General features: G+C 48.5%; 1 protein-coding gene across 2 annotated transcripts in view; it reads right to left on the bottom strand.

Annotated features, from left to right (window-relative positions):
• Positions 1-85: 85 nt before the first annotated feature.
• Positions 86-19,536, bottom strand: part of BAIAP2L1 (BAR/IMD domain containing adaptor protein 2 like 1) — a 96,853-nt gene continuing 77,402 nt past the window's right edge. The window contains exons 8-14 of one of the 2 annotated variants that reach the window (XM_084762517.1): positions 17,197-17,364; positions 16,328-16,475; positions 14,039-14,246; positions 13,221-13,298; positions 9,782-9,974; positions 2,246-2,283; positions 86-1,663 (exon numbers count right to left, since the gene is read on the bottom strand). In XM_084762517.1, the coding sequence (XP_084618643.1) occupies positions 1,588-1,663; positions 2,246-2,283; positions 9,782-9,974; positions 13,221-13,298; positions 14,039-14,246; positions 16,328-16,475; positions 17,197-17,364 (909 nt within the window). In that variant the 3' untranslated portion in view covers positions 86-1,587. Of the gene's footprint in view, positions 1,664-2,245; positions 2,284-9,781; positions 9,975-13,220; positions 13,299-14,038; positions 14,250-16,327; positions 16,476-17,196; positions 17,365-19,536 lie in introns of both variants that reach the window. The other variant, XM_084762516.1, reaches the window with a different exon arrangement.

Genomic DNA, 19,536 nt, shown 5'->3' with positions numbered 1-19,536 from the left:
ACTGCTTACACAGAGGTCTTGTCATGGGACATGTCACACGTGCAGAGGCCACCCTTGATATCCTCAGGTATCACTGCTCAGAGCATGTGTTTTAAAATCTCCTTTATTATTTACATTAAACAAACATTAACCTTGCTGTTTACAGAGCTGGGGCATGAGTCAAGGTAAGTGACCTGTGAGGGAAGCCGCTCCACAGCAGACTGGTTTCTGTACTTGTGGACAGAGCCAGGATGTGAGCTCTGGGCACCGCTCCCCCTCCTTTGCGTATCTGAAGGCACACAGGGCTTCCCGCCCGAGCCTGCACTTCCACGTGGATCACAGAGGAAAGGGCCATACTTCAAACCCGGTCCGTTTCCCCTGTTAGGCCTGGATACTTGCCTAACAGTGATCGCACAGCCTCACACGGCATGACCCGGGCTCTAATCTCGGCATGGGCAGGCCTGCACTAGTTGCTCTTCATGGGGCCATCAGGTCTGTCCTCCCATGTGAGCCTGGCACTGCTTGGCCCAGCTGGAAAGACAAGTTTCCAACTTGGGAAAAAAGCGATTTCGCTGGTGAGCAGCAACAGGCTTCTACCAACAGTGACCGTCCTGAGGGTGGATTTTAATTATTTGCTATTCCAAAGTAGGTCTACGTCTTGGGGAGGTAGGGACAGGCTGGTCGCTGGCTCAAGGCTCTGTGCAGTGGCCTGAGCAGACGTTGGTCTCAGCCAGAAGTCTGACCGTGGGACAGTGTTAGGCTGAACAGCCTTGCTCCTGACCACTAGGCTTCAGAGCAGCCGATTACAGGCCAGTGACTGATCAAGAAATGGAAAAACCTGAACGGCAGGAGGTATTCCCAGAAGTAATGGTGGACCTTTAGTCACCTTACTTGTGCGGAGCCCTCCTACATGCTGCTGAGACCCCTGCTGGCAGCCCGGGTAACACTGAGTTCAGGAGCTCCTGGAGGCAATTTTACAAGTGCCAATGGAGTGGGCTACCTGTCTCGGCACTCTGTCTGCAGCAGTGCCTGCCAGTGAGGTTGGAGTTCTCCATCTTTGAGAGCTCTGTATTTGTAGAATCAAAAAGTTAAAATGGGGTCATTTAAAAATTATGTTTAATACAGCTTCATAATTTATATCGCTTATTGGATTTGCATGCTGTGATGCAAACTTAATATTTTCTTTAGAAGATGAACATCATGCTATGTAAGAAACACAGGCTTTATAAAATAAAACACTGGTCTTACTTGCATCCAGCTACAGAAAGCCAGGCACAAAAGCACAGACTGACCAACCCTTATTCTGGCAATTCCTTAAAGATAAAAATCAAAAAACTTGAACCAAATTAACTGCTTTTTTAATAGAAAAGGAAGGAAACATTTCAAATGATTGATCTATTCACTAAGCTACTCATTTTACCTTAAAGACAGAGATGGAAACCCAGCTCTGTCAAACTGAGAAGACACACTGATTTGCTCAAGTGGGGTTCACTGAAACCAGGCACTCCCTGTGAAGCTTTGAGAGCGCCTGCGCCTGTCCTGCAACATACAACTACCGTCTTGCAGGTGAGAACTTGGGCAAAGGCTCTGGCACGGTCTTTTGCATCTTCATCGAATGATCGGTGCTGATCGGTCATTCGTCACTGTCGGCCGGAGTTTCACGGTGGCAAAGGGGTTTTCTCCACTGTAGGAGAGGAAAAGAAAAAAATTAGAAATACTGCTTCAGAGCAGGGATTAGATGTTGTGTGTGTAATCTGGGCGTGTGTGCATGCCAAATGGCACTGCTGGGTGTTTCTCTCATACTCCATCTTCTGTTTTGAAACTGGAACTCAGTGTTCACTCAGGCTGACCATCGCGTGGTGCTGGGGTCACAGATGCATGCTGTCATGCCCTGTCTTATGTAGGTGTTGGGGGTTTGGGCTTGTGCAGCAGGGACTTTATTCTTTGAGCCATCTTCCCACTGCATGCAAATCCTGGACCCTGTTCTGAACACGGGTGTGTGGCAGTTTACTATAGAGTTAGGGAACACGTTACACAAGAGGTTGTGTAGTCTGATGGAAGGAGCCCTGTGGGACAGGCCACCCTGCCATGGGTTAGATCGGAACCATGCTGCTCTGTCCCTCCACACCCAGACTGGTTAAAGCCGGTGGTGATAGGAAAGGTGGCCGGGGTCTCCTCCATCTCTGAAGGGCCTATGGGGCACAACTGGCTGCTTCCTTAGCAGAAAAGCAACATTATGCCGACCTTGTGCACAAGGTATACGTACCTGAGGAATGGCGGCTTTGCGGTCCCGTTTGCATCACTCTGGGAAAGACAGAAAGATTATGGAAGGCTTCAAAATGGGACATTTTAATAATGCCCGCAGGTAAAAGACAGGGGAAGTTAAGTTTAAAGCCACCCATGGGTTGGAGATGGGGTTCAGTGAATGATGCTGTTCTTGTAGAGGAGCTGAGGCCAGTTCCCAGCACCCACACACAGCTCACAAGCACCGCTACCTCCAGTTCCAGGGGATCTGACGCCAGGAATCTGCACTCATGTCTGTGCGTGTGTACATACATACATTACACACACACACACACACGTGCAGACACACATAAAAATGAATCTGTAAAGCTATTCATGTTTAAAAATATCCCATGATCTCTCATTAAGATTGCCTCATATCATTCCAAAAAATGAGCCAAGAGGAGGACATGCTTTAGAGCTTTGAGGGCCCTTTGTCAGGAGGTGGAATAAAGAGGTGCCTTGGAGAGTGTGGCATTCGTGCTCACACACGGGTCCGCCTGGGACATCCGGAATGCTCACAGAAACTCAGATCTTACCAAACTAAACAACAGAGCCATAGCAAGGAAGAAAAAGCTTGCAGATACGTCTCACACTCAAGCGCCTCAATAATGACATGAAAGTAACAGCTTGGTTTGGGAGACTGATGTGAACTGCTAGAGCTGTCTGGGGACTCGGGTGTGGCTTGGTAGAGCACTTAACCTAGCTCATGAGAAGTCTGAGTTCAATCCTGGGGTAGGGGGTGATCCAACAAGGGGCGGGGCTTCCAAATTGAGGATCTGTCCAAGCCCTGCAGGTATGTGGCGGAGCTCTGGGCCTCCCTGAGCAGGACATGGGTACCACCTCCCTCCAATACACCTTTAGGCTGTTGGCTGGGGGACTGGTCTGTACCACCTTTCTGGAATTCTGAAAGTCTTACCATGTCAAACTCCTGCTGTTCCTCTGAGATCAGAGAGCATGTGCAGCTGACTCCGCACCACCCAGCAGAGGGCAGTAGAATATCACGCAGTGCCTCAGAGCCAAGCCAGAGCTGTCCTCAAGCCCCTGGAGAGCTTCCTAGGCTTCCCAGTAGGCACTTGTGGATTCAAAGCAAGTACCTCCCTTGCTAGTGTGAGTTCTGAGGCTGAAGCCTGGGCCAGGACTCCCCCAGGGCAGCATCTCCTCCTAAATACTGAACCCAGCAGGCTGGAGGCCCCTGGGCTGTGACCTCAGGTAGTCATCTAGCACAGGACTTCGTGCACGCTCATCACAAGCACAAAGCGACTGCCTGGCCTGGCACATCTTAATCAGGCTTGAAGTGGCGTGAGTGACTTCGTCCTGCAGGGCACTCAGCTTCTTTAGCGGGCCTGTGGACAAGTCGCCTCTGATGTAACTTCATGTGATAGGGATGATTAAGGGCCATTTATGATTTCTTTTTTAAAGAACATCAGGAGGTCTGGCCTGCCTCCTCAAATTGCTGGCATGATTGGACTGCCTGGGGCAGCAAGACAGGCCGCAGCCTCAGCCTGGAAGGAGCCTCTGGGTACTCAGAAGTCAAACCAGAAGAGCAGCCTCGCAGCCCCAGGCCACCTCACTTATCACAAGCAGCCTCTTCCCATTGGAAACCACTTCCTTCTGTTTCCCCTGTGCAAACACTGACCTATGCTGGTGGCCTTGAGGAGGACAGCACCATATCCTTAACTGGAAACTAGAAAGCCGTCCACCTGGCAACACCTGCCGCCCACCCTCTTGAGACTACAAGTTTGGTGAATTTTAAGGCGCTGGGATGCCTCAGCACTCAGCGCACTAAGAGAACCAAGCACAGCAAATCCTTGAAAGTAAAGTCTCTGTGTGGCCACAGGTACCAACACGCTCTGGACAGGCCTCTCTCACAGCCCCACGTGGAAGCGCCCAGAAGTCCAACAGGAGACTAGCACATGACTCCCATCCGATCTGTCCCTGTGAGACCTCAGCACCAGGACACGGTGATTCTGGTCTTAAAGAAGAGACAGTAACTGTGTGGGGAATGCACCGGGGTCCTGGGGAGCTGGGGATGTTATTTCTTGATCTGTTGCTGATTCTACAATCACTTCAAGGAAATTCACGTTAAGGCCAGGTCTGGTATCCAACACACATACGCCCAGCGCTTGGGAAGCTAGGACAGAAGAGTTTGAGGCTAGCCTGGGCCACACAGTGAGACCCTGTCGCAATTCCCCCATCCACTCCCAAACAAAGATCTAAGGCTGCAGTCCGGCTGCTAGAGCATTTGTTAGCGTGCAGTAGGCCCTGGGTTCCATTCCCAGCGCGGCATTAGCCGGCCATGGTGGCGCCAAGTTGTAATCTCAGCCCTGGGGAGGTAGAGGCAAGAGGGTCAGAAACTCAAGGCCGCTCTTGGCTACACAGCAAGATTTTGGATAGCGTGGGCTATATGACTCTGATTTTAAAAACTGGGAAAAAATGTGTACTCTTTATGGTTATTCTTGTGTGTGTTTGGTGCATGCACATGTATGTTATCCTTTAATAAGGTGTTAACTTGAAGAGCAGGCATAGGCAGATTCCTGACTGGAGGTGCTTTGCTGTGATGGCTTTCAATAGAAAACTGTACTGTGGGCTGGAGAGATGGCTCAGAGGTTAAGAGCACTGCCTGCTCTTCCAAAGGTCCTGAGTTCAATTCCCAGCAACCACATGATGGCTCACAATTATTTACAATGAAATCTGGTGCCCTCCTCTGGCCTGCAGGTGTTACATGCAGGCAGAACACTATGCATAATAAATAAATAAATAAATAAATAAATAAATAAATAAATAAATCTTAAAAAAAGAAAAAACTGTACTGCGAATTCTGGATGGCCTCTTTTCCTGGGCTGTGATCTGTGATGGAATCCTTTCCCATGGGATGCTGGGTGTAGCGCTGAGCTGAGACAGCTTCTGGCACTGGGCAGTATGCTCCCTTACAGGTCAGGCGGTGAGGTGCGTTTTCAACTTCCAACAGGTGTTTCGGGACCTAATGCCGCAGCAAAGATCCAGGACCATCTGCTTGGGCGTTTTCAGGTAGCCCCTCCGCTGTGTGGCGCTGGCAGTGGCCTGAAGTGTAGCTTAGCCTTGGAGCACACTGTCAGAAGCCTAACTCCCTTGCCCTACCCCTCCAGCAGCTCTCAGTCCCTCAGGGTGACTTCACAATACCCCATGATTCTCTGCCCATCCCAGTTCATCCCTCCCACTTCCTAGCAGGAATGACTACTGCTCCTAAACCCGTTCCCCTCTTCCCTTCCCCTGCAGCCAGGGCTACCATGGCACGTAGGCAGGGCCGGCTTCCCGTCCTGTGCCATCTCCTGGCAGTTAGTAAGATGCTGGTCACTGAGCACATAGAACAACATGGGATGATTCAGGCCACGGTGCCCAAATGGGGCCAGGCAGGCCGCTAGGAGAGTGGAGTGGTCTGCCTCCAAAACACCGGGGCGGCAGTGGCCTTGCGACTGGAAAGGGAGCCAATTAATGGGGGGTTGCCAGTGTCTATAAGGTAACAGGGCAGAGTGGGGGTTTCCTGACTGCCTGGTGCACATGTGTGCGCACACTGGTCACGTGCTCTTTGTTCTACTGTCCCCTGCCTACTGTTTAAGTCTTTGTGGAGACGCACAGGGCCAAGAGCTTGATCCCTTACAAGGTGGATCTCAGCTTAACCACTTAGCAAAGCTCATTGCTTAGGACTCGGGAAGACGCTTTCATAGGAGTAAGGGGCTGTGCTACCCACAGTGCTGGGTCCTGCCGAGAAAGCCTAGGGGACCTGGAGCACCTAAAAGAGATGGCTGCCGTTTCAGCATGGTAATGTATGCCTGAGATCTCAGCACTCCGTAGGTAAAGACAGGAGGAGTTTGAGCTAAAAGCCACTCTTGCCTACACAGCAAGACACCTGAAACTCAAAAGAACAACTGTTTCCCTGGGTGTGGAGATACATGTCTGTAGTGTAGCTTCCAGGAAGCAGAAGGCAGGGCAGGCTATGAGTTCTGCCCTGAACTCAAAACAAAACAAAAACCAAAACAAGGAGAGGCGGCTCAGTAGTTAAGAGCCCTTGCTACTTCCCAACTTCAGTTCCCAGGACTAGCATGGTATTTCATAACCATCTGTAACTCGGATTTCGGGGGATCTAATGCCTTCTCTGGACTTCCTTCAGGCACCGGCATGCATGATGGTACATATACATACATGCAGACAAACACTCCTTAAAATGTAAAATTAAAAAAAAACCTTATGAATGAGAATATAAAAAAATATTTAAATCAACAAAACCCCACAGAGTACCAAACCAAAAACGGCCACTGCGCTTGCTCCTCCGTTACCCTCCGGGACGCAGTGCTAATTCGCTGGTGGTGGTACGGGGGCCCCTTTGCTTTCCCTACCTGAGCTCCCAGGACTCCTGATTTGAGCTGGTAGCAATTTTATGTGGGGCCTGTCCAGTGGAAGGACCAGTGTGAGTGGTAATTCTCTGCGGTTTGCGTAGGATCTTGAAATATTCAACAGGCGTCTGTCCTTTCTACGAGCAGTGAAAACAGAATACAAACCTCACCCTGGAACCATGAAACCCTTTGCGTTTCTGCAGGGGTCTGTCTTCTCTGTTTTTTCTTTTCCCCCAGAGACAGGGTTTCTCTGTGTAGCCTTGGCTGTCCTGAACTCACTTTGTAGACCAGGCTGGCCTCGAACCCCAGCTTCCCTGAGTGCTGGGATTAAAGGCATGGTGACACCATGCCTGGCTTTTCTCCTCTGTTTTAAGATAAGGCAAAGCAAACCATCCTTAATGGGATTCAGATAGGAGTCCCTTAAGCCTGGGCAGGGACTCTCAAGTATTTCTGCCTTTGGGTTTTGAAAGCCAATTGTTGTTTTGTTTGTTTGTTTGAGATTGGGTCTCACATAGCCAAAGGCTGGCCCTGGCCTTGAATGCCTGGTCCTCCTGAGTGCTAGGATCACAGGTGTGCACCACCATGCAGGGTTTATGTGTGCTAGGGATGGAACCCACAGCCTTAGTCCTGCTAAGCAAGCACTCTAACAACTGAACTGCACCCTCATTATTTCTAGTGATTTCCGGCTTTTTACTAGCTGGTATTTTCCGTTATCCTTTGCATCAGCAAGGCAATAGCATCTTATCGGGTCCTTGGTAAACAGCAGAGAAGGCAGTGGAATGTGTCTCATCAGGGCTCCGAGCTCCTTTCCCTCCTTCTGCTGATAACCACCGCTAGAGACTCTATGGCCATATTTCTCAATCCACTGCAAGACCCAGGAAGTGGCTGCCATTCTTCTGTGCTCCCCTTTTTCTCCATTTCCCATGCTCCTGTAACTCATTTCACCCTTGAGCTACTCAGCTAGGCCAGCTCACAGCAGAGCCCAGGCAGGGTCCAGGAGCAGCAGCTCAGTTGGTGTGGCAGGAGCAAATGCTGTCATTGTACTGTGTGTGGGTGTCAGGCTGGGACTGGAGGTGAAAATATCTACCATCTGTCCATCCGTCCATCCACCCACCTATATTTATCTAAATCTATCAAAAGAATTATAACTAAATGTTAATCATATCCTGGAAATAGGAGTATTACTAAAATTTTTATTTAATAATTTTTCTAGCTTTCAGAAAACTGAACTGAACCAAATCCATACTTTTATTTTTTTTGAATGGCGTCGGGTGTCAAATGCAGGGTTTCTCACAAATTGCTCTACCACTGAGCTATATTCCTAGCCTCCTAGATTACTGCTATCACCATCATCATCATCATCATCATCATCATCATCATCCTCATCGTCGTCGTCATCATTTGTGGTGCCAGGGATGAAACCCAGGGTCTTGTGCATGCTACTCAAGTACTCTACCACAAACCTACACCCCTAGGCCCAAGTGTACCTCAGATAAGGATGTAGCTATTAGGTACTTTAGATTTTACAAAGGGACTGGGACAAAACTTAGACTCTGGTCTTTAACAAAAGCCCTGTAGCCACCGCTGCTCTGTGGGCTTCAGTGTGAGCCCAACCCTACACAAGCTAGACTTGAAGCGGTGACAGCAGTTGTGTGTTTGAGACAAGATCTCGTTCGGCAGCTTGTGTTGGCCTGAGACTCACTACATGCCCCAAGTTGGTCTTGAACTCATGGCAATTCTCCTGTCTCAGTCTCCTCAGACTGGACACTGAGGATGCACACCAGGCTCCCATGCCTGGATGCACCGTGACTCCTCGGCCATTTTCCTTTTCTCTATCTTCTCCTCTGGTGTACTCACTGAAGATAAAATCAGGAGGATGTCCCCCTGACCTACAGCGAGATGTCTCCTAGCTCCATTCCCTGTGTGCATGCATCACACACAACGTTTAACTTTCTGCTCTCTGCCTCATAAACGTCACCGAGGGACTTTTGCACAGTGGCTCTTTCCTGTCACAGCTTTAATGTCACTTCAGAGAGACCACAGCCACTTATGTTGTTGCTCTATGATGCCCACTGTCCTTCGGGACAGAAGGCCGACTCTTTTTTTTTTTTTGGTTTTTTGAGACAGGGTTTCTCTGTATAATCTTGGCTGTCCTGGACTCACTTTGTAGACCAGGCTGGCCTTGAACTCACAGCGATCCACCTGCCTCTGCCTCCCCAGTGCTGGGATTAAAGGCGTGCGCCACCACGCCCGGCCAGAAGGCCGACTCTTGATGCAGGAACGTGTCTAGGAGGCTGCTCTTGCTTCTCAACAGGCTCAACAAGGTCCTGCCCCTCCCTATAGCCTAGACCCAGCGACCCAGCGAGGCCTGACTCTCCAGCCAGCATGCTGCTCTCAGTGGGAGCCCTGGAGGCCTTGGTGCAGCCCCCACTCAGAATGGCTTTCTTTTTTCCCCTTTCTCAGCACTCCATCATGGGATGCTGAACTTTAAAGAACTCTAACCTGCCACGCCCACCCAGGATGTCACCCTGTTCATTAGTACCTTCCGGGTTTTCATTCTTAGCATGGCTTTTGTCCTCTTTGTTTTATTGTCTGTTTCCATTCACTAGGGTCTAAGTTGCAAGGAAGCTGCGGCCTCACTAGTCTGTCAAGAGCCCACAGCGTGCCGGGAGTGGTGGTGGGGGATGGGTGGTGGGTGGGGAGGTGGGGGGGTGAGGAGGCTCTGTAGACACTCCCTCTGCAGTTGCCAAGGGCAAGGAGGTGGCTAGGAGCCCAAGCTCTCCACTTTCCTTCTTAGGGGTGCTTTAGGACTAAAGACAATGTTTGCACATTGGCCGGCACAAAGTCCCCGTTTTTTAAGCTCAGTCCCCACTCCCTTTTCAGAAGAGGAACAAAATGCAGAGGAAGAGGATTAAAAGCATAGAAGACTAAGACAAAAAAATCAAGGAGACATGAAAGTTCCAACAAGACCTAGAAAACTAATGGTGTCAACTGTCCTACACAAGGTAAAGTAAAAAGAGAAGGGGTCTCAGAGCTGAGGAGCTGGGAGAGTATGTGTCTGTGAAGAAGAGAACCCAGTGGCCGCATCCCCCGTCAGCCGTGAACAGAGCCCGCCCCTCCAGCTAGGGCCTCTCGTCAGCACTCACGGGAGACGTGGCTGTGGCATCTGGTCTGGACACCGGGGCTTTGAAGGTAGAAGTAGAAGTCATCTTGGGAGCGTCTGGCCTCCTGTCTGAGGCGGCTCCCATGGACAGGCAATCCAGGTAGTCAGGAGGAGGGATGACCACGCTGCTCTTCTCAGTCAGGTCCACGGTACTGATGCTTCTCACTGGGGCAGGGCTCAAAGCCAAAAGTTAGGGAGCCAGGTCAGACAAGGTCATACCACCTGGACTCACTCCTATACCCCAAACATCCCATGGCCAAGGGCTAGGGTGACAGTGACTTGACAGAAAAAGATGAAGTGGGGCTGGAGAGACGGCTCAGCAGTTAAGAGCACAGGCTGCCCTTCCAGAGGCCCCCACTGATTCCCGGCATCCACATGGTGGATCTCAACTATCTATATGTCCATGTCCAGGGATGCCCTCTTCTAGCCTCTGAAGGCACTGTGCATGCATGTGGTGCACACACACACACACGAAATCAAAACAACCACACACATGAAAGAAACAGGTGAGGGAGAGTGGGTTACAGCACGGCACTGCACACATGCATAGTAGTTTATTATGCTCAAGTGTGTGTGTGTTTATATACATTTGTGTTTACCTTTAGCTATTTATTGAGACTCTGTCTCAAAAAACAACTCTTACCCACTCCCCCAATAGTCAGTTTTTCCTTCTTGATACAACAGCATGTTTAGACTCTGCTAGATAAGGAACAGATGGGGGTCTGGAGAGATGGCTCAGAGGTGAAGAGCACTGCCTGCTCTTCCAAAGGTCCTGAGTTCAATTCCCAGCAGCTACATGGTGGCTCACAACCATCTGTAATGAGATCTGGTGCCCTCTTCTGGCCCGCAGGTATAAATGCAGGTGAAACACTGTATACTTAAATAAAGAAATCTTAAAACAAAACAAATGCCTGGATGATTTAGCACCTGGGATTTAAAAAGAAAAAAAAAAAAAAAGGAACACATGGAGATGCTTTCTGAGGAGAGAGCCCGAGGGATGCTGAGCATGGCATTTGAGGGTCCAAAGGTCAGAGAGTCGTATGCATGAGGGAGTTTATGGTAAAGATGGCCAGTTCAGTGTGGACTTGTTATTCCTGAGGGTCCACTGGGCAGCCAGCTAGAAACACCTAAGACCATAAATATCCACACTTCAGCCTGGACAGGTTATGACTGAGTTCCAGTCTGGATTTTTTGTTTTTGTTTTTTTGAGACAGGGCCTCACTATATAGCCCTGGCTGTCCTGGAATTCACTCTAGAGACAAGGCTGGCCTCAGACTCACAGAGATCTGTCTACCTCTGCCTCTCTAGTGCTGGAATTAAAGGCATGCACCACTACATCTGGTGAGCAAGTTCTTAAAATTTCCTGTTCCTCGGTTTTAAAGTAGAGCCCTATCTTATACAGTTGCAATTTAAAGTATTTGGGACTATCTCTAAGATGTGCGTGTGTGTGCGCGTGTGTGTGCATGTGTGTGCGTGTGTGTGCATGTGTGTGCGCGTGTGCACGCGTGCGTGTGTTTGTGTGTGTGCATGTGTGTTTTGCAAAATATTTGATCCTATTGTGATCTCTGAGATTGTGAACTGTAAAAACCTGTGCTTTAGGGGCTGGAGAGATGGCTCAGAGGTTAAGAGCACTGACTGTTCCTCCAGAGGTCCTGAGTTCAATTCCCAGCAACCACATGGTGGCTCACAACCATCTATAATGAGATCTGGTGCCCTCTTCTGGCCTGCAGGTGTATATGTAGACAGACCACTGTATACATAATAATAAATAATCTCTTTTTTAAAAAAAACTGTGCTTTGTTTGGTACAGCTGAGCCCTTCCACACACCTTTAAACCAAGAGCTTTCTGTATACCGAGTTTAATAAAGTTAGCCCTAGGTCAAGAGGTGGAACATGAAGCCAGCTGACAGGGATTAAAGAGCAGGAGGGACTTTGAGTTGGGTATTTAACACAGTGTGTAGAAGGCGCTCTATAGCTCTTGGGCTTTTTGTTTTGTTTTGTTTTTTTGAGACAGGGTTTCTCTGTGTAGTCTTGGCTTTCCTGGGCTCACTTTGTAGACCAGGCTGGCCTCGAACTCACAGAGATCCGCCTGCCTCTGCCTCCTGAGTGCTGGGATTACAGGCATGCACCACCACTGCCCAAGCAATATTTACTTATTTATTTTATTTTACATGTGCTCTATCTGCATGTACATCTGCAGGCCAGAAGAGGGCATCAGATCACATTATAGATGGTTGTGAGCCACCATGTAGTTGCAAGGAACTGAACTCAGGACCTCGGAAAGAGCAGGCAGTGCCCTTAACCGCTGAGCCATCTTCCAGCCTGGCTTTTAGCTTTCACCTCTTCAGCTCTTGAGCTCCTCAGCTCCTTGGCCTTTGGCATTTTAAGCTTTGAGTTAGCAAGCCTTTGACCTTGTTCTTGTTTGGCCTTTTCCTCCTGGTCTGTCAGCTAAGCTTTTAGCCCTTCTCCATTGGGACGTGAGTTGAGTAGGAAGATCAGCTGGGTTCTTTCTCTCTGCCTCTCTGAGCTAGCAGGTTTTCACCTCAGCATCTGGCTCCTGAGTCTCTATTGGTAAAATAGAATGAGTGGGATTTTCATTTAAAACAACATATATGTATATGTACACATATGTATATGTTGTATATGTATATACATATATGCTGTTTTTTTTTCTTTTTTAAGATTTGAAATGTATGTTTTACCACCTGACTGACAGCACTGAACTTGAGTGCTCTACAATAGCAGATTGCATTCTTAAACCCTGAGCCATCTTTCCAGGATGGCTATTTTTTTATGGTCACAACCTAGACTGGACTGAAGAACTGGGGACTATCAGCATGTAGGTGACAGAGGAGGTCTCCTGGTGCAGTTGCAAGTATAAAGGTAAATGAATATAGCTGGTGAGTTGCTCAGTGGGAAAGAGCTCCTGCTGCCAAGCCTGATGACTTGAGTTTGAGCCCAGGAGCCCACATGATGGAAGGAAAGATTCCTGCAGGTTGCCTTCTGACTTCTGCACGTGTGCTGTGGCATCTGCTCTCTCCCCCACCGAAATAAATAAATAAAATGTAAAAAAAAAAAAAAAAAAAGGTAGATGAAATAGCTCAGGGGACATAGATAATAGAGGATCGAGGCTGGACCCTGAGAAGCACAAATGTCTCTGTGGTGAAGAGAAAAAGGACGCGCCAGAGTGCTGCACAGGGTCACCGGCTGCTGATAAGAAGCAGTGAATGTGCGCTGTGGATTTAGTGCTGCAACTGGTGGGCACAGGGAGGGGTGGGGAGTTGGTGGGCCGGGCGTCACACAAGTGCCGAACGTTAATCCCAGGGTGGCTACACATCTGCACTGTAACTCTAATGTTGTCTGAGGACATTAGGGTCAAGGCAAGGTTTCAGTGGCTGGCGGAGCTGGGCCACATGACCTACCTTGGTGTAGGGATAGACTTTGCTTCCTTCGTATGTTCTTCCAGCAGCTTCGTATATGATGAGGGGAACCAGCCCCTCCTGAAGGTGAAGATAAAGAAGAGAGACCCATCTGTGATGCCTGAGGTAGGCACATAAGCAGTACTCGCACTTGGGGATACCCTGATGACAGCTCAGGCAGGCTAGCCAGTCACAAAGGGGCTGAATGAAATGCAGGCCTTCTCAAGTATCTGCTACACACACACACACACACACACACACACACACACAGAGACACAGAGACACATACACACACATATATATACATACATACAGACACATACACACCTCCCAATAATACCTTGATGATCTTGGGAGTCAACATGCTGGAAGGAGAGAACAGAGCTTGGGAGTTGTCCTTCTACCCCCACATGGCATACACACACATGTATTTACATACACAATAAGTATTAGTAACATTTAAGCCTTTTGCCACCAGTGACATACTATGATCTGATCATATCTATTCTTGTACCAAGTTCACCTATTTACATGCACAAAACCGCTCCGGGTGTAATAACAGCAGCTGCCCCAAAATAAGGAAGTATAAAGGGCGCCCGGCGCGGTGGCTCAGGCTTGGGATCCCTGCACTCGGGAGGCTGAGCCTGGTTTACAAAGTGAGTCCAGGACAGTGAGGGCTATTCCTGTGTCGGAAAAACAAACAAACAAAAGGACAACAACAACAACAAAACAACCCCCAACCCCCCCCCCCAAAGTATAGGAAAGGCAGCAGCTCTCGGAGGTGAGGGCCATTTGATGCGGGTTAGTCTGTGCCCACTTACGCTTTGGAGGCGTCATGCTCCCCATACAGCCAGCCGTCCTTCTCCTCAGGGATGAGCAATGTGATGATGTCCCCCTGGGCGAAGCTGAGCAAGGTCTTATTGTTGCCAGCGGTGTGAGGGAAGATGGTCTTCACTTTCTGCCTCTTCATCAGGTTCAGTCCAGTTGCGACAGACACTGATCTCTGCAAACTGGGGTCTTCTGACGTGTCTGCTGAAGTGGGCAAGGGAATGCTTGTCAGGATCCAAAGGATGCCCGGCAGGCGAGTTCCACAACCCTTTTATGGAGGCCTGCTTCCAGACTTTCCACATTGCCCGTGCGGAGGGGACTGACACGCCTCAGCCTGGAGGTTATCCGTCACAGAGGGCAGGGGAGCCCTGCAGCTAAGAGCGCCTGCGAGAGACGGCCAGGCTCACCTACATCATGGCAGCCAGGCCGCTCCCTTCACAGGTGAAGTGTCTACATTTTGCTGCTCTTTCAGTTTGGAGCATGGAGGCAGCTGAGGTGACAGCTTAGACCCACTGCCTTTCTCTGGTGTTACAAGAAAAAGGAGTGAGCTGGAAACGCTGCTGCTCTGGCTTCTCACCTCAGCGTGGGTGCTCTGGAGTTTCCTTTGCTGAGAACTTATTAGGTATCTGCTTGTCCAGAACCTCAGCGCTGTACAGCTACCTGCCAGCCTCCAGGGGAAGGCCCCATGATGCTGACACTGACAGACAGGGGATTGAGCCCAAAAGAATTCCAAGGCTGGTCCAGACCACAAACGACAAACGGCAGCAGCTGTATCCACTGGGGACAGCTGAGTCCACAGGCCCTACACTCGGGCCTACATTATATCACTATAGTTTAGACACAAGCTGATATGTGCCATTCCAGGAAATAGGAAACTGGCATGGGGCTTTAAGATACCTGCTTTATCTAACTGCATCTTCATAACAATTACAAGCTTTGCCATTCTTTAGCATGTCTCTAATTACTTCAAATACTGAATCTGCCAGAAATTTTCACTTTGCTTTTACCAGAAAGAACCAGAGTTATTTGAAAGGATTAATACTTTACCTTTCTTCAAAAGCAAATAACTACAAGATATTCTTTTCCCTTGCTGAGCAATCCCGGTTGTCTTTATAGAAATCTCTTGCCACAATGTCTCACCTCCCCCTACAGCTGAATGCTATGATCTCCAGGGCACAAAACACCAGATTTGTACTGAAGGAACTATCAGATCTGGAACACTATGTAAAGCTAATTTATCACATTCTATCCTATTTATTTTTAAATACAACACCTCTCAGGCTGGAGAGATAGCCCAGTGGTTAGGAGCAGGTATTCAACTTGTAGAGGATTTGAATTAGGTCCCAAGCATCCACAGCAAGCAGTTCACAACTGCCTCTACTGGCCTCCATAAAGCACTGTGCTCATGTGCATATACCCCCACACAGGCACATGATAAAAAAAAAAAATCTTGCCGGGCGTGGTGGCGCATGCTTTTAATCCCAGCACTCGGGAGGCAGAGGCGGGCGGATCGCTGTGAGTTTGAGGCCAGCCTGGTCTACAAAAGTGAGTCCAGGATAGCCAGAACTGTTACACAGAGAAACCCTGTCTCAAAAAACATTAAAAAAAAAAATCTTAAAATATTTCTCAACAAAATATTTACTTTGTAGTCATCTACTGGTAGATTAGGGCTACAGAACATGTCACATATCAAATGTGTTATGGTTTAGACTAGACCTTATACAGACCCTCCCCCTCACTCTCTCCCCTGCCTCTCCCTGCCCCCCCCCCCCCGCCCGGCTTCACATGTGCTAGACAAATGTCCTACTATGGAGCTACAGTCTCAGCTCCAGCCTTTCTTCTTTGAGGTATGAGTTATTAAAGGCCAGGGCTGTACGTATGTATCCACTATACCTGCATGTCTACCTTTCCCTCATAATACATTTACCAAAACAACAGCAGCAGCAGCAGCAACAAACTGGCACTATCTCTCCGGTCTGACAAATTATTTTTTAAAATGTAAAAAGGGAGCTGGAGAGATGGCTCCGAGGTTAAGAGTACTTCCTGTTTTGGCAAAGGACCTGGATTTAGTCCTCAGCATCCATACTGAGTGGCTCACAGTCACCTGTACCTCCATCTCCAGGGGCTCTAACACCTTCTCCTGGCTTCCAAGAGCACTAGCACACATGAGGCACATATTCACACCACACACATACACATAAATAAAAACAAGCCTTTAAAAACTTAAATAGAAAGAACAATTTAATACATTTCTATAAAAGAAATGGGACTAAATCTCTTACTTGTTGAGTTGTTTGTTTTTTCTGAACTCTGTGCAGCTGTTGCTGGGTTATTGAACATATCAATCAAAGGACTGGTATAGGCTTTGACCGAAGGAGCTGGGGGCATCTTTGGTACATGTTTAGAAAGGGTGTCATAGTCTTTCCCAATCTGGAGAAACAAATTATTATTAGTCTAATATTAGAATAATACAAATTTCCAGGATTGCTTCTTATCATATGGCAGAAACTGCACTTACTTAGTTGTGAATATTTCAAAAGTATTCATTTACTTAGAGAAGGAATCTTACTGTGTAGTCCTGGAACTCTCTGTGTAGACCAGGCTGTACTCAAACTCAGAGAGAGCTGCTGCCTCTGCCTCCCAAGTGCTGGGATTACAGCTGTCTAGGCAGGCTCCCCCTTAAGTGCTACTTGGCTACGGGAGTCTACATTCAAAACCATTTTTTGGAAAGAATTTTGAATGTATTATATTAACCTGTTTGGCACACAGCTTTGCTGACAATCAACGTATGGCTAATCTTCTTTCATATACGCCTTCACCCAGATTCCCAAACCAGGCCTGCATTATTTTTAAAGTAATTCTCAGACATATCATTTTGCTTCTTCCTCTTTTGGAAAAAGGCCTTACTATGTAGTCTAGGCTGGCCTCAAACTTATGACCCTCCGGCTGCGGTCTTCCAGGAACTGAATGGCACCAGTGTTTTCTAGTCTGTTCTCTCAAACATTTGCACAGTCAATTCTAGTTCTGTAGGAAGAGGGGGAAAGGGCAGGAAACAACGCCTAGGACTAGGAAGGGAGGGCTCCTGGTGTCTGTCACCAAGGCCAGGCCTGGCCGGCAGTCAAGACACATGCAGAAGGGGACCAATCCCTACCATCTTGCTTCTCTCGATCATGGGTGATGGCTGTGGCGTGCCGGACACTGGGGTAGACATGGGCGTCTTTATCTCTTCTATCATGTTCATGATTTTCTCTGGTACTTTTGTGGCATCACAACAGGTTTCCTGCCACCGGGGAAGCTTGGAATTAAGTAGTTCTGCAGACTGTCAATCCAGAAGAAACAAAATTAAAGACAAAGGCACACTGTTTGAAGAGCCGATGAAAGCCTCCTCAAACAGCATCTCTATTGATAAATTACGGATTTATCCGAGCATAGGGGCTCAGAGTCTCATTGAGTGAGCAGCTTAAGGAACCATGAACATCTACTGTGTCTCAGCTGCTGAAGAGGCAGACTCAGGACCTAACGGAACGTATCTGCTTCCTCAGCGTGAATACAGAACATCCAGCTAACGCAGGACCATAATGATTAAGAATCTGCTGGGGCTGGGAGTAGCTCAGAGGCAGAATACATGTTTAGTATGCATGAGATGTGTGCATGCTTATGTACATCTAAAAAAAACCAACCAAACAAACAAGCAAAAACCATTCAAAAGCTAAAAGGGAAGAAGAGCCAAGCAACCGCTGTGATTGTTTCATTTTCCAGATGTCCCTAGAAATGACAATCACCATCTCTCAACAGTCCTAAAACCTACCTCTATTGTGGTAAGAGGCTCAAGACTGAAAGTGTTAGGCAAATGAATCTGTGTTCCAGGAAGTCCACCTGTGGGAAAGAGGCTACAGGTGGAGAGGTGGGGTGGGAGGGGGCAGGCAGGGGTGTGTGTGCTAAGGAAGCCTCCTGTCACAGCCTAAAGGCTCAGCACAATAGTTGGCTGGCAGCACAAAGGAGAGACAAAAGGGCAGAGTGAGACACTGAAACTCTGGAGGCTGAAGCTGAGGGGCCGGTCCTGCTCCCATGAGCCTCTCTGGCTCTACTCCTGCAGTGGGACTCTCAGAGGCTCCCAAAACCTTCCCATAAACCCCCTTTCCAGGGCAGCACTCTGGTTGGAAATGGAAGTAGGGTTCCCTCTCTGAAGCTAATTTGCATGGCAACAACATTACTTATTCTTTTTCAAACTTGCAATACTTGTGACCCTGACAAGCTGGGGAGTGGCACACAGAGGACTACTTGCTAACGCTAGCTAGAGGAAGGACCAGGATGCTCTGACTGCAGCAGGGGCAGCTTTCAGAGAGCTGAAGATGATGCTTCTGGTACAAAAAAAAAGCAGGATTGGTCTATACTGCTCTACAAAATACTACTGGGACCCAAGGTTGGATCTAAGAAAGACCTTGTCAGTAACTAGAACATTCTAAAAATAGCCCAGGTTACCTCCTGGCACTGTGGGGGCACTGCCATAGGATGGAATCAAGGTTGCTTCTATCCCCCCCCCTGCCCCCCCCACAGCTGTGACCCTGTCACTCTGCCACAGCAGGCGGTCTCTATCATGGAAGAATGCATGCTTCTAACCCCGTTCAGCACTGTTCTAATCCCTGTACATGTACTGTAGGCGTCCACACATGCATCTAATTTGAATTAGGAAGCTGCATGTCCTTCAAATTACACAACTCCTGTCGAATTTGTGACACACGCACCCACAAGGGCAGGGTTTTCTCCCCTTGAGAAGGAGCTGGCTTTACAGTCGAGCTCCTTTGGAACTTCTCCTGTTTCAGAACACGCCCTTAAATCACTGGCTTATGAACAGCAGTGAATGCTGGACCTCAGTCATGCTAGTGTGGAATGCTTACATAGGCCCGAGAGCATTAAAAGGACAAAAAAAAAAAAAAAAAAAAAAAAAAGGAGGAAGGGAAATTTAACACGCCGTGTCATTGCTCCTGGGCTCTAACCTCACAGCTGCATCTGTTAGGAGGAGGGAGCTAAGCCGGCCATTTGGTTGGGGTGATCATGAGTGAGCAGTATAAACAGGAGTAGAAAGTAACAAAACTCACTCCTTGATGGGGTGGGGGGGTGTCTGCCGCCATGTCTCGGGCAGCCAGTGCTACAGATCCATGGTTGTCTAGAACCACCCAGTGACTGGGCCTAGTCAAGACAGTGACACCCAGGATCCATCGGCGTCTATACAAAGCTGACTGTGTCTTTTTGCTTTGTTTTTTTGAGACACAGCCCAGGTTGGCCTCAAACTCACTAGGTAGCTTAGGCTGACTTTGATCTTCTGATCCTCCTGGCCTCACTTCCTGGGGACTGCTGGTGTTCACCACTATACCCAGTTTATATAGTGTGCTCGGGATCAAATCCAGGGCCTGCTGGGCAAGCACTCTATCAACCGAGTCACAACTGCAGCCCCAAATGTGTGTGTTTTTTTAAACAAGGGATTTTAAAT

The sequence above is a fragment of the Acomys minous genome, assembly GCF_964271855.1.
Source record: "Acomys minous genome assembly, chromosome: 16".
NCBI lineage: Eukaryota > Metazoa > Chordata > Mammalia > Rodentia > Muridae > Acomys > Acomys minous.
This window is presented reverse-complemented; position numbering and strand designations above follow the sequence as displayed.